The sequence below is a fragment of the Apodemus sylvaticus genome, chromosome 7, assembly GCF_947179515.1.
Source record: "Apodemus sylvaticus chromosome 7, mApoSyl1.1, whole genome shotgun sequence".
Classification (NCBI taxonomy): domain Eukaryota; kingdom Metazoa; phylum Chordata; class Mammalia; order Rodentia; family Muridae; genus Apodemus; species Apodemus sylvaticus.
Genome location: NC_067478.1, coordinates 125,852,959 through 125,874,958, shown reverse-complemented (window position 1 = coordinate 125,874,958; position 22,000 = coordinate 125,852,959). Strand labels below are relative to the sequence as shown.

Sequence of the window (22,000 nt, the reverse complement as noted above, 5' to 3'; positions counted from 1 at the left end):
AGGGCTTCTAACTTTTGATTAATTTTCTCCTGTATTTCTTTAAGAGATTTATTTATGTCCTTCTTGTGTTCTTCTAACAGCATCATGATCAGTGATTTTAAATCCAAATCTTGTTTTTCTGATGTGTTGGGGTATTCAGGGCTTGCTGTTTTCAGAGAATTGGGTTCAGATGCTGGCATATTGCCTTGATTTCTGTTAGTAATGTTCCTACATTTGCCTTTTGCCATCTGGTTATCTCTGGCATTAGTTGATTCTGTAGGGCTATTTCTGCTCCTCCGGTGACTGGGCTTCCCCTGGCATAAATTGCTGATGAGCTGCCCTACTCTTGGGTGTTGCTGGAGCCCTGATGTGCCTTGCTGCAACCGATGTTATGCTCGGGATTGTCTCTGTGTACCTGGAGCTGCCTATCCTGTTCGACTGGGAGTGAAGATGGTGGGGACTAGCCCCTCCAAGTGCTGATTACTCTGCAGGGCAAACAACCCCAGACAAGGCTGGCACACAGATGACTCACAGAGCTGCCCAGGTCTTGGGCACAGGCAGAAGCCTGGTGGTCTGTGTCCCAAGTGATGTTAAACTAGGGATATCTCTGTGTACCTGGTACGGCCTGTTCTGACTGTCTGGGAGTGAAGACTGTGGCTGGAGCGTATTCTTTATGGTTCTAGTTGTATGGGACCAGTTCTGGCTTTCTATAGACATACTTCTCTTCATAATGCAATATCATTTTCATGATTCTATCCTGTACTACCCCTACCTTTCACTTCTGCCCCCTTGGAATTAGCTCAGATATAATACATACAAGCAAATACCACTTCAAATTATGGTTTCAAACTCATGCTAACACAATGCATTTTCTAACCAAGAGATTTTTAAGTAAAATTTTACTTGAACTTGGAAGGAAAAACTTCTGCCTACCCACTCATCCTTTATTATTTTTCAAAAACTTTTTTCAGCAAAGTGTACAATTTCAATGTTCTTAATATGACTTTTGTAGGTAACTTTATGGTCACAGAAGCTTAAATATATTTTTTTATTCAAGCCCCCATAGAGGTGTTTGCCAAGCTTGCAAAAATACTGAATATAAATGCTGCCTCTGTACTAATAGATTTAAACCCTTGTTTGTGTACTGAGAGGTTTCAGTGCTTGCCTTTGCACTGAGACAATGGAAACCCAGTGGGAATTGCAACAAATAGTGGAGTCATCAAGGAATTCATCTATGATCTTACTCTATTTTTATTTTCAGTATATGCATTTTTTTGGCACACATGAAGGCAAACATTCAGGAATATATCCTTTATGCAAAAATGATTTTCAATCATTACATATTAAAGAACAACTGAAGACAGCCTTTGAACTGAAATAATTTTTTTTAATAGTAATTTGTTTCTATTTGGTCACATCCTCTTATTATTAAGTTGTAATCACTGGATAACTTCTGCAAGTTTTAATAACAATTGTTAACCTAGAATTTTATTCAAAACTGTGCTTTAGAAGTTTGAATGTTGCTACAGACTTCTTTGGTTTAACGGGAGAACTTGTTGCCTGTGAGGTGTGTTGCAGCTACCATCCAGTGAGGAGTTTGGATGATGAAGGTAAGTTGTTAAATGAGGGTAAGGATCTCATGCAGTAAATACATAAGTATCAAAAGAAGAAGGTGCTTACTATGGGCCCACCATTCATGTAAAAGAACTGAGTTCCATGTTACTCAAAGGCTTTGTGTTTAGAGACCGTGAATGGTCCTGAAATTATTCTGCAAAACTATTCAATAAATATATCCTCAACATCATCCTTAGTTGCATTTCATATATATATATAATGTGTGTGTGTGTGCATGTATAAATATATTTTAAATTTTTATGTTATATTAATTTCTGTTGCTTGTATGCATTGCATGTGTTCCACATGTGTGTCTGCTATCTGTAGAGGACCAAAGAGGACATTGGATTACTTAGCTATGGAGTTATAGATAGTGCTGGACCACCTAATATCAGTGCTGTGCAAAGAACCTCTGTCCTCTGCTACAACAGAGTTAAATCTTCGCTACCTTGCCAGGTTCAAGTCAGAAATCATGATACAATCTTAGTGCTAATATTGACTACAAGGTTTTTGTTTGTATGTTGTTGCTGTTTTCTAGACTTTTTTTGGACACATGGTTTTCAGTACTTCTTGTGATCCCTTCCTTTGTATTTTACATTTTAGTGCTTTATTTCCCTTTAATCTAGCTTGCATGCTTCCTTTATAGGCCAGAGCTATATCAATCTGGCTGACTGTTTGTGGTGTTTTCTGCCATCTTCTGGATTTCTCACAGATGGTAGCTTTCTTTCTGAAAGGTCTCAGAGGGAGAGAGGTGACAGATAACCAGATAACAACAACACAGCCAGCATTGCTGTGTACTGCAGGTCTGTGACCACATCTAATTGCAGCCTTCCCTCCGTAGCTTCCTCACTCCATGACTTCCTTACTCCACACTCCTACATTTGTTTTGGTATCTCCTGTGTTCTCTTGATTATTTTTTATGTTTCCATTTTTTAAAATTCTCTCAAGCAATTTTGATCATCCAGGGCTTAATTTGAATCTCACGTCTTTCTTATTTACCTGAATGTTCTTTTCTCACTATACCACTAGTTTTATTTTTATGCACATTGTAACGTTATCTTGATAACTAAACATTGTTATTCAAACTAGTAGTTGCTTTTGTAAAGCAATTTTTTTTCATTTTTTATTAGATATTTTCTTTATTTACATTTCAAATGTTATCTCCTTTCTGGTTTCCCCTCCAAAAACACCCTGTCCCATCACCCCCTTTCCCTGATCACCAACCAGTCTACTACCACTTCCCTGTTCTGGCATTCCCCTATACTGGGACATTGAGCCTTCTCAAGACCAAGGACTGCTTCTCCCTTTAAGCTCCCATCCTCTCCCACATGTGCATCTGGAGCCATGGGTCCCTCCATGTGTACTCTTTGGTTGGTGGTTTAGTCCCTGGCAGCTCTGGGGTTACTGGTTGGTTCATATTGTTGTTCCTCCTATGAGGCTGCAAACCCCTTCAATTGCTTGGGTCCTTTTTCTAGCTCCTCCACTGAGGACCCTGGGCTCAGTTCAGTGGCTGGCTGAGAGTGTTGCCCTCTGTATCTGTCAGACACTGGCAGAGCCTCTCAGGAGACAGCTATCTCAGGCTCCAGGATATCTTCTTCCTACTAACACTCTTGTTTTTTTGTTTTTTTTTTTTTTTTATCATTTTTACAGTTGCTTTTTTACAACTTTAAAGTTGCTCATTGGCAGTTTCATAAACATATGTACTGTGTTGGTGTTATACCCACCTCTATTCTCTATCACCTCTCTCCCATCTCTACAATAACCCATCTTTCCACAAGTGTTTTTCTCATATTCATATTTTTGTGGGTATCTGTGTATGTGTGTGTTGCACTGAATTTAACAAAGGCCATGAGAATATTCAGCTTATTGGGGCCAGGGGTGGGGGACAATGGAAGGCATCAGTAATCTTATCCAAATTTCAACCAAAAGAACAATAATACCAATGGGGTAGGCAAAATGTCTAATGTGAAATGACAGCATAACAATTGTGAGGGTTAACAAAATAATCTCTGGTTGGGATTGAATCTTGCTCAACAGTTTGAACTCATGCCTGGGGCTGTCAGCCCAGTCAAAATCTTGTTGTTGAGTAGTAAGTTTCCCTAGAGGAAAACTTACTACTGTTTTTAATTTAAATTGACACAGCTGTCTAATTACTACTGCACAAATTGACATGGCTGTCTAATTGCTACAGACAAATGCAACTCTCAGCCCTAATCAGAGCAGTATCCCTTCTCAGTGAATTGCATTAGACTCTCTGCTGCTTATGGTGATGAGAATAATAAGTGATGGTTACTTGCTCAGGACACTTGGGCCACTGCCTTAGAGGCTTGAGGATTGCTGAGGAAGAGGGTAGAAAGAATGTAAGTACCAGAAGATGAGAAGGAGGCTCGCTAAAGGCTGTGTTCTGGGTCCAAGTCAGTGGTTCAGATATGATCACAGAGGAGTTGTGGTTTCTTAACTGAGCTTGTCAGCCATCAGTCATGGATTAGGGACAGGTTATGAAGCTCTTCTGTCTGTTGAACTATTGGATACTGATAGATTCTGGTAGAGAGGAACTCATTGTCTTCAGTTGTACACCCGTGGTTCTCACTACCAGGTTCTAATGCCTAGCAGCAACTTTTGTTTTCAAAAGGAATGGGATACATATCGTAAATCATCTTAATTATCCATCTTAATTGGATCATACGACACTCAATGATTCAGTATTGTTATCGCAATGATTCTTAAATGTCTCATTTTTAGCTTTCAAAGTTAGTTATTAAGAAACATAGAAAACACCGGTACACCTGTAATCCCAGCACTTGGGAGGCAGAGGCAGGCTGATTTCTGAGTTCAAGGCCAGCCTGGTCTACAGAGTGAGTTCCAGGACAGTCAGAGCTACAGAGACAAACCCTGTCTCAGAAAAAAAAAGAAACATAGAAAACTTTGTCACAATGGTTAAAGTCAACATCAAGTAGCTTCTTACTGAGTTTTTAGCTTATGTTCTTACATTTTACCTATGCATCTGTGACATTATATATGTCACCTGTGGTTAAACTGTACAATAATGGGTTTCTTAGGACTATGGGGGATATTTCATTGGTAATCTACTTTGTAGAGTTGTTACTATTACATACTGCATGTGTATGTGTGTGTGTATGTGTGTATACACATATGTTGACTTTCTGAATTTTGAATTACTATATATTCAATAGTTTATTATAGCTTGTATGTGATACATATATGTACATTGATAAGCAAATTCTTACAGTTGAACCTAACAATGTATTCCAAAAGTGTCTTAGTCAAGGTTCTATCACTGTGAATTGATGCATGACCATGGTGAGTCTTATAAAAGAAAGTATTAATTAGGGGATTGATCCTCTGAAATTATAATCATGGAAGCATGCATGGTGCTGTAGCTCAGAGCTACATCCTTGATCCACAGGCAGAGAGAGAGAGAGAGAGAGAGAGAGAGAGAGAGAGAGAGAGAGAAGAAGAAGAAGAAGAAGAAGAAGAAGAAGAAGAAGAGGAGTAGGAGGAGGAGGAGGAGGAGGAGGACGAGGAGGAGGAGGAGGACGAGGAGGACGAAGACGAGGAGGAGGAGGAGAACGAGGAGGACGAGGAGGACGAGGAGGACGAGGAGGACGAGGAGGACGAGGAGGACGAGGAGGACGAGGAGGAGGAGGAGAATGAGGAGGACGAGGAGGACGAGGAGGACGAGGAGGAGGAGGAGGATGAGGAGAACGAGGAGGACGAGGAGGAGGACGAGGAGGACGAGGAGGACGAGGAGGAGGGAGTCTTAGCCAGACCTTGGATATTGAAACTTCAAAGTCCACCCACAGTGATATATCTCTTCCAATAAGGCCACACCTCTCAATTCTTATAAAGTTCTCGAAAAGTTCTACTCTCTGGTGAACAAGCATTCAAATATATGATTCTATAGGAGCCATTGTCATTCAAATCACCACAAATAGTAAACATTCTTTTAAAAACAAATTATAAAAGCAGGTGTTGTTCTAATACTGAAAACACTTGACAGATGGGAGCAAGAGGACAGTACTTTACAGCTAGCTTTAGCTACATGAGACTATCTTGCAGAACAACACATATAGAGGAACTATAAAAAGTCTTAAAATATACTTTTCAATACTTTAAAATCAATCAGAATTCTCATTCTCTAGCTCACTTCTTAATAATGCCTTCACAGATAATTTTTGTTGCACGCCAGAGCAATCTGCATATCATATATCAACTACAAAAGAGCACTTGATTTTTTAATGCAATGCCTAACTGTAAATGTCTATAAATACAAATGAGGTGTTTAAATCTGAAGAACCTGGGTAGATGGCAATTCCTATAATTATAGCATCATTACACCTGCCTGGGCTGAACTGAAGAGTTCAAGTTACAACTACTTCTATTATTGGAAAAGTAATAACAATTATAATTGTACAATGAAGTATTAAACATGTAATACTCAATTTGAAGGCAGATGAGCTACAAATGCAGTGAAAACTGAGCCCATAGAACTCACACAACTAATACACATATGCTACAGACAGACACTAAGCACGAAGGAGAGAACGGTGGAGTTCACATGGCTCTTCTCTCCAGATTCTCACTACAGTAATTTATTAAGTAGCATTATGATCAGTATTTATCCTTTGAAAATCATTCATTTCCCATAATACCATTGTACCCATGCTTGTGTATGTGCATACATGTATGTCTGTGCATATGTGCATGTGCATGAGTGAAATTGGGGGATGGGAGCAGTGTGCATGTGTGTATGGAAACCAGAGACTGGCATCATGTGTCTTCTTCAACAAGTCTCTACCTCTATTCTGGCTAGCATGCTCCAGAGATGTTCTTGTATCAGCATCCCAAAGTTGGGATTACAGGCACTCTGTGGCTAGATTTATGCATAGGTCCTTAGGATTTGAATCAATGTCATGAATCACAGTACAGGAAACATTTTACTGCCATTTCCTATCAGTCATGTTAACATATTTTTTCTGCAGAATACACAAACTCAGATTAAAGAGATGCACTTATAAATAGGGTAGATGCCTTTTAGTTGATTTGTATTAGGTCAAGTGCTTAGAAAAGCAGCAATGATACAGCTTGATTTTTGCTCATCATATAAAACTGTAACTCACCATCATTTCTCAGCGTGAGTGGGGTTGGAGGACTGAGCACGCGAGCATTTGTCACAGCATTTTTCACCAGACAAATGTAGCTGCCAACATCTGATGTTTGCACTTTAGAAATATAGAGGTTGCCTGTCTCTTGGGATATGAACCGTCGACTGTCCTCTGCCACGAAGGAAGGGAACTCATTGAAGACCCAGCTATAGATGATCTCTGAAAACACACAGAATTTCAACAGCCATTGAATAATACAGATCATTTAACTGGCAGACAAAGCTCAAACAGCAAGGGCTTTGCTAAACATTCCTTGGATCCAAAGCCATACATAATTGATCTACAAAAAATTTAATATATTCTATTCAGAGCACAGTTCTGGTCTGTGGCAATGGGAAGAGGTCAGAGAGCTCCTGATGCTCGGCATTTCCTCCCTTTCCCTTCCACTCTGAGGTGTGCTTGATATTCAGTACTGAGATAAATAGCAAGAAAGTTGAAAGGTAAAGAGATAATGCCTTGTTCTTCTACATCACCTTAATGGGTTAATTTTACCCAAACCTATCAAAGTATATAGAGAGATGGCAACATACACTGTATGTTGTAAGATGTGTGCTTAATCCTACTGATCTATGCAAACTTCTTGAGTTAGGAGATAGCTGGATATTAGTTGTTTTGTTTTTTTTAATTTATTTTTTATTGAATATTGTCTTCATTGACATCGCCAATGGTAAAACCTTTCCCAATATCCCCCCTCCCCTAACACCCCAACCCCTCCCCTTCCTCCTTCCTGCCTCCAAGTATATGCCTCTCCACCCAACACACTGCCTCCTCCCTGTTGAGCCTTTACCTGACCAAGGACTATTACCCCCACTGATGCCCAATAAGGCTGGATGTTAGTTTTTACTGATTTGTTAATCAAATATTGCCTGTGCATCACCTCAGGTTAGATATCATTCAAAAGAAAAAAGAAAAAGTAATGTTTTCAGGAAACTATGCATGTGATGGAGAAAAGCAAAGGCTATGTGGGCAATGGAATAATTCTTACTGAATAGGAAGAAAAAGAACAGAGAAAGGAGGAAGAAAATGCAAATATCTTAACTGAGCTGGAGAAAGGTAGGGTTGAAGCTGGACTCAATCTCTCCAGCTCCAGAGTAAAAAGAGGGGGACATGGGGCAGATAAATAATAGGAGAAGAGCAAGCAGGGGAGTAAAATCACAGCCACATGAAGCTGGCTTTAAGTAGTTATAAGAGACCTTGCTTGAGTGATAGTGTCAATGATGACAACGAGGAGCCAGGGACCACTGATGAGTTAGAAACCATGGTAGAAGGGTGCAGAGTTGGAGATAGATACTCTGCAAGGAACAGCTCTGGCTGTGGTCATCCTGCACCAAAGAGGTTCCTAGTAAACACATTGTGTGACTCATACCTGCCTGTATGTATAATTCAGGCTCTAGGGGAGCTTTCTCCCTCCTCTGGCCTCTTTTGTGTACCTACAATCTCTCTCTCTCTCTCTCTCTCTCTCTCTCTCTCTCTCTCTCTCTCTCTCTCTCTCTCTCTTTCTCTCTCTCACACACACACACACACACAAAGAGAGAGAGTCATAAATATAATTGAAATAAAAATAATTAAAGTATGATAGAAGAATTAAGAAAAAGATTAGTCATGATAAACAGAAGACAAAGATTAAGCTTTTGTATCCAAGTTACTGAGAAATTAGGAGAGTATATACATTTATTTGTCTTTTTAGACAATTATAAAGAGCAAAGTTCGTTGGAGAGATGAGAACAGTGAAGCCAGAGCTTTAACCATGACACCTCAAATTGATATAATGCCTGTTATATGAATTGAATTTGAAGTCAAAGCCATTGAAATCTCAACTGCCTTCAAACTCACCCATGTTATAACTGGAAGAACAGATTCAACAGCCTCTTGTTTGCAAAGCTACTTGTTTGATAAGGCAATTTACATAAGTTTTGAATGACACACGTGATTATAATCTACCCCTGGAATTAGGAAGATTCACTTTATATTGTTTTTTTCTTTTTTTTAATCTCAAATCACCCTTTGCTCTTTCTCCTATCATGGATTATTGAAAGTCAGCCTCTCTCTCTCTCTCTCTCTCTCTCTCTCTCTCTCTCTCTCTCTCTCTCTCTCTCTCTCTCTCTCTCTCTCTTTACTAAGGAAGCCTAACCTTGAGCCAATATTTCCAGATGCTAAAGTAGATTTAAAAATGCTGAGAGAGACAAAGACCCAACTAGACATCTCTCATCACTAAATGAAATTCCTAACACTGGAAATAGATTGCATCTAACAGAGGTGTTGGTCAAAGGGACCCTATAAAACACCCAAAGCAACCCAGGCTATTGCCAAGACTATTGGTTACTTTCTATAACCTGATGATAAGACCCCATTGCTGTAGAAAACAGCTACTTAAGTCATGGAACTCAGGCATGTTGTACTGGCTCTTATGTAGAATTATTACTCCTGCTGGCTAGTGTTCATGCTACTGGAAGGTACTCTGCACACTACCAGAGGAAAAAGGTAAATACCAAAACAGCTACAAACTCCATGATCTACAGTGGTGAACAGCTAATGCAATCTTGTAACATAAATTGTCAGAGTAACCAATCACTATCTTATTGGAATTAAAGCTCACACTGTAATATAGAAACCCTGTATCCTACTGCTCTAGTGGCCAAAAAACAGAAGCTTGATAGGACATGGTCTAGGGACAAACCAAATACTACTATTCTGCTAAAGGAATGTTGTAATAGAGCAACCCCTTAATTGCATTCTGCCATACATATAGATCAGAATCTTGTTCAGTCATTATCAGAGAAGATTCTGTCTTTAGTAGATGGAAACAAATCCTGAGCCCCACAACTGGAAAATGTACAAAGAGGGAGAGGCCTTGCAAGTGTCAGTTCTAAGTGGGATATATTCACCTAATCCCTTTCCTTAATGCTCAGAGAACTCCGCAGAAGAGTAGACAGAAAAAGCCAAAGGGACATGAACACCAAGGGACAAGAGCCTTCCAGACAGAATAGGATGGACATGTATATACACACAGTGAAGCTGTGGCAGTGACAAAAAAAAAATCACTAGGACTACAAGCCAGATTGAGTCCCAGCACTGACAAAAAAATGGAAAATCCCCATCCCATACCCATATGCTATCTCACAAAAGAACCAGCCCACAGCCCACAAAGGAAAATTTGTATTTCTACAGTGGAATCTTTGGATTTATAAACCAAATTTTAGTGGAAACTGTATTTCCACTAATAGACTATAATACAGAACAAATTCAATGGTATCCTTGGAGTTTGTCTTTTTTCTAACCTTACATATCTTTTGCTTATATTTTACAGTTTTGTATTTTGTATTTATGGGGTTTCTGTGTGTGTGAATGTGGGTCTCAGCTTCAGTGCTTCTTATGCTTTTTATTTTATTCTTTTGTTTCTGTTTGTTCATTTTGTCCTATTCTGGTTTGTTTTTGGCTTTATCATATTTATTATATTATTATTTATAATTTAATAATAGCATATTATTATCCTCCTCATCATCATTTCTCAGATGCCTCTACATATTCCAGTAAGACAGACTAAGAAAGGATATGCCGAGATTTGGGAAGGGATGGAGGGGAGGCGGATCAGGGAGGAGTTTAGGGAGAGTAACCATAATGAGAATATATTGTTGGAGAAAATTCTGTTTTTCATTGAAAAGAAGAAATTATTATAAATATTCAAATGATTGGGTTACCTCACTTCAGATGATATTTTCCAATTTCAACCATTTGCCTAAAAATTTCATGAACTCATTGTTTTTAATTGCTGAGTAGTATTCCATTGTGTAAATAATGCAGTCACTGATAAGTGGATATTAATTAGCCCAGAAGCTCTGAATACCCAAAGACACAATTAACATATCAAATGATTCCCAAGAAGGAACGAAAGGGCCCTGGTCCTGAAAAGGCTTGATCCAGCATTATAGGGGAGTACCAGGACAGAGAAATGGGAGGGGGGTGATTGGGGAACAGGTGGAGGGAAGTGGGCTTATGGAACTTATGGGCTTATGGGAACCGGGAAAGGGGAAATCATTTAAAATGTAAACAAAGGATATAGAAAATAATAATAAAATAAAGAAATATTCAAGTGAACTGATAACAATTAAGTCTATGGAGTATAAGTAAATTATGTACCCTGCTAATTAGAGCCTAAGTACAAGGACCTCTCCTGTCTGAAAACATGCTCCTTCAAACTTCATTTGTTATTCACACCTAATTTACAGAAATTTAATATTTCGAACCTATATATTTCTTAAGTTTTTGATACTATTGGAAATTTAAAAAGAGTAATGAGCAAGTAGTTTGATTTAAAAAATTACAATTTCAGGTATTCCAGGCTTTTGTGCTAATATCCACTTACCAGTGATTGCATACCATGTGTGTTCTTTTGTGACTGGGTTACCTCACTCAGGATGACACAGTCTAGTTCCATCTATTTGCTTACGAATTTCATAAATCCATTGTTTTCAATAGCTGAGTAGTATTCCATTGTGTAAATGTACCACATTTTCTGTATCCATTCCTCTGTTGAGGGACATCTGGGTTCTTTCCAGCTTCTGGTTATTATAAATAAGGCTGCTATGAACATAGTGGAGCATGTATCCTTATTACATGCTAGAGAATTCTCTGGGTGCGTATACACCCAGGAGTGGTATAGCAGGGTTTTCTGGTAATACTTTTAACCAAACTGATTTCCAGAGTGGTGGTACCAGCTTGTAATCCCACCAGTAATGGAGGAATGTTTCTCTTTCTCTACATCCTCGCCAGCACCTGCTGTCTCCTGAGTTTTTGATCTTAGCCATTCTGACTGGTGTGAGGTGAAATCTCAAATACACAGGCCAATTGAAGCACAAGAAGAAGGAAGAACAAAGTATGGACACTCTAGTCCTTCTTAGAAGGGGGAACAAAATACCCACAGGAGGAGATACAGAGACAAAATGTGGAGCAGAGACTGAGGAAAAGACCATCCAGAGAGAATGCCCCTCTTAGGAATCTATCCCATATAGAGTTACAAATCCCAGACACTATTGTGGGTGCCAACAAGTGCTTGCTGACAGTAACCTGATATAGCTGTCACCTGGGAGGCTCTACCAGTACATGACAAACACAGAAGGGGACATTCTCAGCCAACCATTGAACTGACCACATGGTCCTCAATGGAGGAGCTAGAGAAATGACCCAAGGAGCTGAAGGGGTTTGCAACCCCATAGGAAGAATAACAATTTGAATCACCCAGTAATCCCCAGAGCTCCCAGAGACTAAACAATCAACCAAAGAGTACACATAGAGGGACCTTTGGCTCCAGATGCATATGCAGCAGAGGATGGCCTTGTTGTACATTAAAGGGAGGAGAGGCCCTTGGTCCTGAGAAAGCTCGATGCCCCACTATAGGGGAATGCCAAGACAGGAGAAGCAGGAGTGGGTGGCTTGGTGAGCAGGAGGAGAAGGGATGGGTTAGGGGATTTTCACGGGGTGGGGGAAACCAGGAAATAGGACAATATTTGAAATATAAAGAATATATCTAATAAAAAATTACAATTTCTTATACTAATAGTTTTTGTTGAGTCAATGATTTGTAAAATATTTCAAGGCTAGGACACTTGTACATAAAGGTAGCACTTTAAACATCTCACAATTAAATAGCAATTTCAGGGCTCAAAAATGCTTATTTTATTTATGCAGTTAAGTTTTCGTTTTCACATAGCCAAGTGCTTCACAATGCCAAGGACAAGAAGGAGAACACTGTACAATAACTCAGCTGACACCTGAAACTGGGTCAGATTTCCTGCCTGTACCCAAAATAGAAATATTGAGTGGAGTCAAACATCTTTTAAGATCTGTTTACAGTCTCTGTTAAGGCTTTTATTATCTATTAACATTTATTAAAATCCTCTTCAATCTTTACTTTCACAATAAAGAGGAATACAGTTACTTTAAGGATAATGTTATAATGTGATGACTATAAAATAATTCAGAGAGACTAGAAAACATAATTGTCTCTCTGTCTCTAGTTTTTATTTTGTGTGCTACTTTGTTGTGTATTAACTATCCCTAGCTTCTAAAAAAACTCTAAAATGTATTGATTTATTAAATAGTAATATTTTGTTATATTTAATTTCTGAAAATATTGATACTACCTGGCAAACCATGATTTCCCATTTCAACAATGTCTTTTAAAAACAATATTAAATCTCTCTCCAGCATATTCAGTACTAAATGGTAAAACAAACTTCCCTAATAAATCCAGGCTCCTGGTTTCTTGCTGAAACTTTCTTGCATTTTAGGTTGAACTCAAAGTTATTCTAGTTCATTAGGAGTTTAACCTATCCAGATCCTGGATTTGTGTATGATGTATGTGCTTTATCTCAACTTCTGCCCTCTAGCTAATCCAAATACTTATCCTTAAGGCTGACACAAAAATCAAGACTCAAGATTCTAGATTTTACAGCAATCTCATTGTTATTAAACACAGGCACACACACACACACACACACACACACACACACACACACACCTTTATTGTAAAAGAGCCAAACAAATAAGATCTAGAAGGAATATCTCAACATGATAAAGCTATTTTTATAAAAGAGCTTAAAGTTAGCAAGTCTCCCTCCCTAGTGTATTAAAGAACATAATAATTTCAACAACTGTTGTTTCTGGGAGATCTCCCAATTCAGAACTCCAGTTAGAGATCCAAGACATCTAATTTAGAAGGGAAATAAAATTCAGTTTGGATATGGATAATATGATTTTCTATTTAGAAACATTCCTTTAGAAAAGCATTACCCTAAACCCTGTTAGACTAAATTAATTCAGCAACATACTAATTATCAATTGTTTGAAATACAGTCTAAGAATTTTATGTCATTTACAAGAGCCACAGAAATGAAATACCTAGGAAGAAGTATATATTATGTAGTGAAAAAATATGCTCTGAGAATTATGGCGCTGATGAAAGAAACTGATTGAGACATCAAGAAATGGAAATGCATCCCACATTCGAGGGCTGATAGGATCTATATTGATGGAACTTTAATATTACCCAATGAAATCTAAAGTCAGTACAATTGATCCATCAAAGATCTAAAGTAGCATTCATAAAATTTACATGACTACTAAAGCCCCACTGATTATTCAAAGCCACCTTGAATCAAAGAACCAAATGATCTATAATAGATCTGATTTTTAAAAGCAAGATAAATATATACATAAAAAAATAATACTACATCAGCACATATACTGATGAGTGGGACAGCACTGAGAACAGAGACATAAATGAGTACATTTATAGCCCATTAATAACAGAGAATCTAAGGACAGGCACCAAGAAAGAACCATCTTTTTTTTATATTTTTTTTAATATTTTTATTTTCTATATTCTTTGTTTACATTTCAAATGATTTCCCCTTTCTCGGATCCCCCCTCCCATATGTCCCATAAACCTTCTTCTCTCCATCCATTCTCCAATCACCTCCCTCCTTTTTTACTCTGTCCTTATATTCCCCTCCAATGCTAGATCAATCCTGTCCAGGATCAGGACCCTCTCCATACTTCTTCATGGGAGTCATTTGTTATGCAATCTGTGCCTTGGGTATTCAGGGTTTCTGGGCTAATTAATATCCGCTTATCAGAGATTGCATTCCATGTGTATTCTTTTGTGACTGGGTTACCTAACTTAGGATGACATTTTCCAGATCAAACCATTTGCCTAAAAATTTTGTGAATTCATTGTTTCTAATTGCTGAGTAGTATTCCATTGTGTAAATATACCACATTTCTGTATCCATTCCTCCTTTGAGGGGCATCTGGGTTCTTTCTAGCTTCTGGCTAATATAAATAAGGCTGCTATGAACATAATGGAGCATGTGTCTCTATTGCATGCCAGGGAATCCTTTGGGTATATGCCCAGGAGAGGTATAGCAGGGTCCTCTGGAAGTGTCATGCCCAGTTTTCTGAGGAACCACCAGACTGATTTTCAAAGTGGTTGTACCATCTTACATCCCCACCAGCAGTGGAGGAGTGTTCCTCTTTCTCCACATCCTCGCTAACACCTGCTGTCTCCTGAGTTTTTGACCTTAGCCATTCTGACTAGTGTAACGTGAAATCTCAGGGTTGTTTTGATTTGCATTTCCTTAATGACTAATGATGTTGAGCACTTCTTAAGGTGCCTTTCGGCCATCTGAATTTCTTCAGGTGAAAATTCTTTGTTTAGATCTGTACCCCATTTTTTTTAATATGGTTATGTTGTTCCCTGGGGTCTAACTTCTTGAGTTCTTTGTACATATTGGATATTAGCCCTCTATCAGATGTAGGGTTGGTGAATATCCTTTCCCAATTTGATGGTTGCCATTTTGTCTTTTAACAGTGCCCTTTGCCTTACAGAAACTTTGTAATTTTATGAGGTCCCATTTGTCAATTATTGATCTTAGAGCATAAGCTATTGTTGATCTGTTCAGGAGTGTTTCCCCCATGCCCATGTCCTCTAGGGTTTTCCCCAGTTTCTTTTCTATTAGTTTCATTGTGTCTGGTTTTACATGGAGGTCCTTGATCCACTTGGAGTGAAGTTTACTACATGTAGAGAAGAATGGATCAATTCGCATTCTTCTGCATGCTGACCTCCAATTGAACCAGCACCATTTGTTGAAAAGGCTATCTTTTTTCCACCGGATGTTTTTGGCCCCTTTGTCAAAGATCTAGTGACCATAGGACTGTGGATTAATTTCTGGATCTTCAATTCTATTCCATTGGTCCACTTGTCTGTCACTGTGCCAATACCATGCAGTTTTTAACACTATTGCTCTGTAGTATTGCTTGAAGTCAGGGATACTGATTCCCCCAGAATTTCTTTTGTTGTTGAGAATAGTTTTAGCTATCCTGGGTTTTTTGATGTTCCAGATGAATTTGAGAATTGCTTTTTCTAACTCTGTGAAGAACTGAGTTGGGATTTTGATGGGGATTGCATTGAATCTGTAGATTGCTTTTGGCAAGATGGCCATTTTAACTATATTAATCCTGCCGATCCACGAGAATGGCAGATTTTTCCATTTTTCTGAGGTCTTCCTTGATTTCCTTCTTCAGAGACCTAAAGTTCTTGTCATATAGATCGTTCAGTTGTTTGGTTAGAGTCACACCAAGATACTTTATATTGTTTGTGACTATTGTGAAGGGTGTCATTTCCCTAACTTCTTTCTCAGCCTGATTATCCTTTGAGTATAGGAAGGCAACTGATTTGCTTGAGTTGATTTTATAACCAGCCACTTTGCTGAAGTTGTTTATCAGCTGTAGGAGTTCTATGGTGGAGGTTTTTGGGTCACTTAAGTAGACTATCATGCCATCTGCAAATAGTGATAATTTGACTTCTTCCTTTCCAATTTGTATCCCCTTGATCTCTTTATGTTGTCTAATTGCTCTAGCTAGGACTTCAAGTACTATATTGAAAAGATATATATAGAGAGGACAGCCTTGTCTAGTCCCTGATTTTAGTGGGATTGCTTCCAGTTTCTCTCCATTTAGTTTGATGTTGGCTACTGGTTTGCTGTATATTGCTTTAACAATGTTTAGGTATGGGCCTTGAATTCCTGTTCTTTCCAAGCCTTTTAGCATGAAAGGATGCTGAATTTTATCAAATGCTTTTTCTGCATCTAATGAGATGATCATATGGTTTTTTTTCTTTGAGTTTGTTTATGTAGTAGATAGCATTGATGGATTTCCTTATATTGAAACATCCCTGCATTCCTCGGATGCAGCCTACTTGATCATGGTGGATGATTGTTTTGATGTTTTCTTGGATTCGGTTGGCAAAAATTATATTGAGTAGTTTTGCATCAATATTCATAAAGGAAACTTGCCTGAAGTTCTCTTTCTCTGTTGGATCTTTGTGTGGTTTTGGTATCAGCGTAATTGTGGCTTTATAGAATGAGTTGGGTAGCATTCCTTCTGTTGCTATTTTGTGGAATAGTTTGAAGAGTGTTGACGTTAGGTCTTCTATGAAGGTCTGATAGAATTCTGCACTGAAGCCATCTGGTCCCATGCTTTTTTTGGTTTGGAGACTTTCTATGACCCTTTTTATTTCTTCAGGTGTTATGGGAATGTGTAGTTGATCTATTTGATCCTGATTTAGTTTTGGTGTTGGATATCTGTCTAGGAAACTGTCCATTTCCTCCAGATTCTCCAGTTGTGTTGAGTATAGGCTTTTGTAGTAGGATCTAATGATTTTTTGAATTCCCTCAGTTTCTGTTGTTATATCTCCCTTTTCATTTCTAAGCTTGTTAATCTGGATACTGTCTCTGTGTCCTTTGGTTAGTCTGGCTAAGGGTTTATCTATCTTGTTGATTTTCTCAAAGAACCAGCTCCTGGTTTTGTTGATTCTTTGTATGGTTCTCTTTGTTTCTACTTGATTGATTTCGGCCCTGAGTTTGATGATTTCCTGCCTTCTACTCCTCCTGGGTGAATTAGCTTCTTTTTGTTCCAAGGCTTTCAGGTGTGTCATTAAGCTGTTAGTGTATGCTCTCTCCATTTTCTTTTTGGAGGCACTCAGGGCTATGAGTTTTCCTCTTAGCACTGCTTTCTTTGTGTCCCATAGATTTGGGTATGTTGTGTCTTCATTTTCATTATGTTCTAAAAAGTCTTTAATTTCTTTCTTTATTTCTTCCTTGACCAAGGTATCATTGAGTGGAATATTGTTCAGTTTTGATGTGTATGTGGGTTTTCTGTTGTTTTTGTTGCTATTGAAGACCACTTTTACTCCATACTTATCTGATAGGAGGCATGGGATTAGTTCGATCTTCTTGTATTTGTTAAGGTCTGTGTTGTGACCAATTATATGGTCGATTTTGGAGAAGGTACCATGAGGTGTTGAGAAAAAGGTATATTCTTTTGCTTTAGGATAGAATGTTATATATATCTGTTAAATCTAATTTGTCCAAAACTTCAATTAGTTTCATTGTGTCCCTGTACAGTTTCTGTTTTCCTGATCAGTCCATTGAGGAAAGTGCAGTGTTGAAGTCACCCACAATTATTGTGTTAGGTGCAATGTGTGCTTTGAGCTTTAATAAAGTTTCTTTTATGAATGAGTGTGCCCTTGCATTTGGAACATAGATGTTCAGGACTGAGAGTTCTTGTTGCATTTTTCCTTTGACCAGCAAGAAGTGTCCCTCATAGTCTTTTTTGATGACTTTGGGTTGAAAGTCAATTTTATCTGATATTAGAATGGCTACTCCAGCTTGTTTCTTGAGACCATTTGCTTGTGAAATTCTCTTCCAGCCTTTTACTCTAAGGTAGTGTTTGTCTTTGACTCTGAGGTGTGTTTCCTGTATGCAGCAAAATGTAGGGTCCTGTTTACACATCCAGTTGGTTAGTCTATGTCTTTTTATTGGGGCATTGAGTCCATTGATGTTAAGAGATATTAAGGAATAGTGATTGTTACTTCCTGTCATTTTTGACGTTATTTTTTAAATTTGATTGGTTAACGTCTTTTGGGTTTGATGAGAGAAGGTTACTATCTTGCTTTTTCCAGGGTGACATTTCCCTCCTTGTATTGGTGTTTTCCTCCTATTATCCTTTGTAGGGCTGGGTTTGTGGATAGATATTGGGTAAACTTGGTTTTTTCATGGAATATCTTAGTTTCTCCATCTATGGTGATCGAAAGTTTTGCTGGGTATAGTAGTTTTGGCTGGCATTTGTGTTCTCTTAGAGTCTGCATGTGATCTGCCCAGGATCTTCTAGCCTTCATAGTCTCAGGTGAAAAAGTCTGCTGTGATTCTGATAGGTCTTCCTTTATATGTTACTTGGCCTTTTTCTCTTACTGCCTTTAATATTCTTTCTTTGTTTAGTACATTTGGGGTTTTGATTATTATGTGACGGGAGGTATTTCTGTTCTGGTCCAGTCTGTTTGGAGTTCTGTAGGCTTCTTGTATATTCATGGGCATCTGTCTCTTTAGGTTAGGGAAGTTTTCTTCCATAATTTTATTGAAGATATTTGCTGGCCCTTTAAGTTGTAAATCCTCACTCTCATCTATGCCTATAATCCTTAGGTTTGGTCTTCTCATTGTGTCCTGGATTTCCTGGATATTTTGGGTTACAAGCTTTTTGCATTTTGCATTTTATTTAACTGTTGAGTCCATGGTTTCTATGGTATCTTCAGCATCTGAGATTCTTTCTTCTATCTCTTGTATTCTGTTGATGATATTTGCATCTATGTCCCCTGATTTCTTCCCAAGGTTTTCTATCTCCAAAGTTGTCTCCCTTTGAGTTTTCTTAGTTGTTTCTACTTCTGATTTTAGATCCTGGATGGTTTTGCTTAGCTCCTTCACTTGCTTGTTTGTGCTTTCCTGTAATTCATTAAGAGCTTTTTGTGTTTTGTCTTTCATGACCTCAGCCTGTTGACCAAAGTTCTCCTGTATTTCTTTAAGTGATTTTTGTGTTTCCTCCTTATTGGTTTTTGTATTTTCCTGAATTTCTTTCTATGATTTTTGTGTTTCCCTTGTAAGGGCTTCTAACTTTTGATCCATTTTCTCCTGAATTTCTTTCAGAATGTTCTTCATGTGTTCCTGTACCAGCATCATGACCAGTGATTTTAAATTCAAATCTTGTTTTACTGGTGTGATGGGGTATCCAGGACATGCTGTTAAAGGAGAATTGGGTTCAGATGCTGCCATATTGCCTTGATTTCTGTTAGTGATGTTCGTGTGTTTGCCTTTTGCCATCTAGTTCTCACTGGTGTTAGTTGGTCTTGTCAATGCTGGTCTCACCAGTGCAAGCTGCCTCTTCCCAGGTGGCCTCTGGTGCACAGCTTACCTCCTGCACTGCCTGGAGACAGGGTTCTGTGGCCCTGGCTGTTCAGATACCGAAGCAGACACCTGAAGGGTCCTGCAGGGGCCTGCTGGACTCACCAGAGCATACTGTCTCCTCCCAGCCTGCCTTCAAGATGCCCCTCTTGCCTCTTGCTGGACCTGGAGATGTGGCATTGCAGCCCAGGATGTTCTGGATCCCGAAGTGGAGATCTGAAGGCTCCTTCCAGAAGCCTCAGGACTGGAACCTAAGCTCTGTGCTGGAGCAAGCTGTGTGCTCCCAGTCTGCTTCCAGGTGCACACCAGGCCTCTTGCACTTCCTGGAGACTGAGTGCTGTGGCCCAGGCTGTTCAGATCCCGAAGCAGACACATGAAGGCTTCCACACAGGCCTGCTGGACACACCAGAGAACACTGAATCCTCCCAGCTGGCCTCCTGGGTGCCCGTCTGGCTTCTTGCAGGACCTAGAGATGTGGCTTTGCAGCCCAGGCTGTTCTGGATCTGGAAGCAGAGATCTGAGGGCTCCCGCTAGAGGCCTCAGGACCAAGAACCATCTTTTTGGTTAACAATATTAGGAATGATTTGTATTCATGTGCAGAACATGGAAAATAGACCCTCTGTCACCTGTGACAAAAAAGCTATAAGTTAACTGAGTCTTAGCTGAGGCTAGGAAGCTCCACTGAAGCTCCTCTAACATTCCTGAGAAGCTGAAGTGGACTTTTCACTCACTTGTTTTAAGACTGTTCTGCAAAAGACAAGAAATAAAGGCAAAAAACATAGATTCATGGGAATATGTTAGACTAACAACTTTCTGTGCAGAGAAGCATTCACTAAAAAGAACTTATGCACAGCTTATAAAATGAAGAAATATTTGTAAACTATGCATCTTAATAAGGAATTCATTCTTATATAAAAAACAAAAATATACCTTATAAACAAAACAGATAAACAATGACTATATATGAGCTGTAGAAATTTGCAGATATTTGATAAAACAAGATATACAACTATCCAAACATTACACATAGAAGATGTTCAGGCTAATTATCAGCAAAAAAACAAGTTCTTGGTTCCAGAGTGTTTGTAAGGGATTGAAATTTAATTCTCAACAGGTACACCGTGGATCACAGGCATTCAGCAGACATGACTAGACTCTCCTGCCTTCTGTGGGTTCTGATGCACATGGTACTGCTGATGCTTTGGAGAAAGAAAATTGGGCTCTTACATGTCATTGCTGGGAATGTGAACTCCTCCCAACAAGGAAAACTAAATGCTAACATCTCAAAATAGGTACAACTAGAATGATAAGATCTTATAAACACCCAAGTCAGGAAATGGAAGGCTGTGAAGAGATTCTACCCATTCAGAGAAGGATGATTTGGAGTAGCAGAGAGATGGAAACAATATAAGTATCCATCAAGTGATGAATGGACAAATATAGAGTATGAATATACAATGGGATACAATTGAGCCACTGACTGATAAAATTTTGCCATCCATGGTAACACAGATTGAGGTCATTGTTTTAAGTGAAATGAAGTAGGCACAGAAATCCAACCATGTCCTCACATCTCTAATTTGTGGAATCTAAACCAGGAGAGCTAGAAGTTCAGGTCATCACTGGTGGTTAGGAAAGCAGAGGTGGAAGTTTGGCTGATGGGCAAAAACCTTGCAAAGAAGATACTGCATGTCACTGCAAAGCAAAATTTGTCATGTGCTGCTGCCCAACACACTGACTACAAATGTTACTTTAAAGTACTATTAAAATAACTAGTTCCACTGCCTCCTGCCTGCTAGTTCTGATGAGGTAGTCCCCTGCCAGTTCTGCCATAGGAAAGACCCCCTTTGCTGATACTTTCTAGAGACCCAACAGCATGCAGGGCATTTTGTAAAGAACCATCCCCACTTATAGAGGTCCAGAGCCTCTGACAGGCACTACCCAGCAACCACCAAAACCCTGCACTCCCTTCAGAATACCACTCCCTTTTCTATTCCTTTTCCCCTTCCTCCTCTGTTGCCTGCCTGTTTGTTCTACCATGGTAGACCCCTGCCAGTTCTGCCACAGGGGAAGACCCCATCTCCTGATACTTTCTAGAGAACTAGCATCAGGCAGGGCATTTGACCCAGCAGCACACAGGACATTTGACTCTTGCCAGGTCTGCCACAGGGAAGACCCTATCTTCTGATACTTCCTGGAGAACCAGCCATATGAGAGGCATTTGAGAAAATGGGAATCCCAGGAGTACATATACACAGGCTTGCAGGACAGAGAAGCCACAGTCAGAAACAGCAAGGCCAGCTAACACCAGAGATAACAAGATAGCAAAAGGCAAACACTAGAAAACCAAGGCAACATGGCACCATGAGAACCCAGTTCTCCCACAAAAGTAAATCCTAGATATCCCATCACATCAGACAAGCAAGAGCTGGA

At 39.1% G+C, this 22,000-nt stretch overlaps 1 protein-coding gene across 1 annotated transcript in view; it reads right to left on the bottom strand.

Annotated features, from left to right (window-relative positions):
• Window positions 1-22,000, bottom strand: part of Cntn5 (contactin 5) — a 515,033-nt gene that overhangs the window by 369,737 nt on the left and 123,296 nt on the right. Inside the window, exon 6 of the mRNA XM_052189412.1 lies at window positions 6,735-6,938. Within this exon, the coding sequence (XP_052045372.1) occupies window positions 6,735-6,938 (204 nt within the window). The remainder of the gene's footprint in view (window positions 1-6,734; window positions 6,939-22,000) is intronic.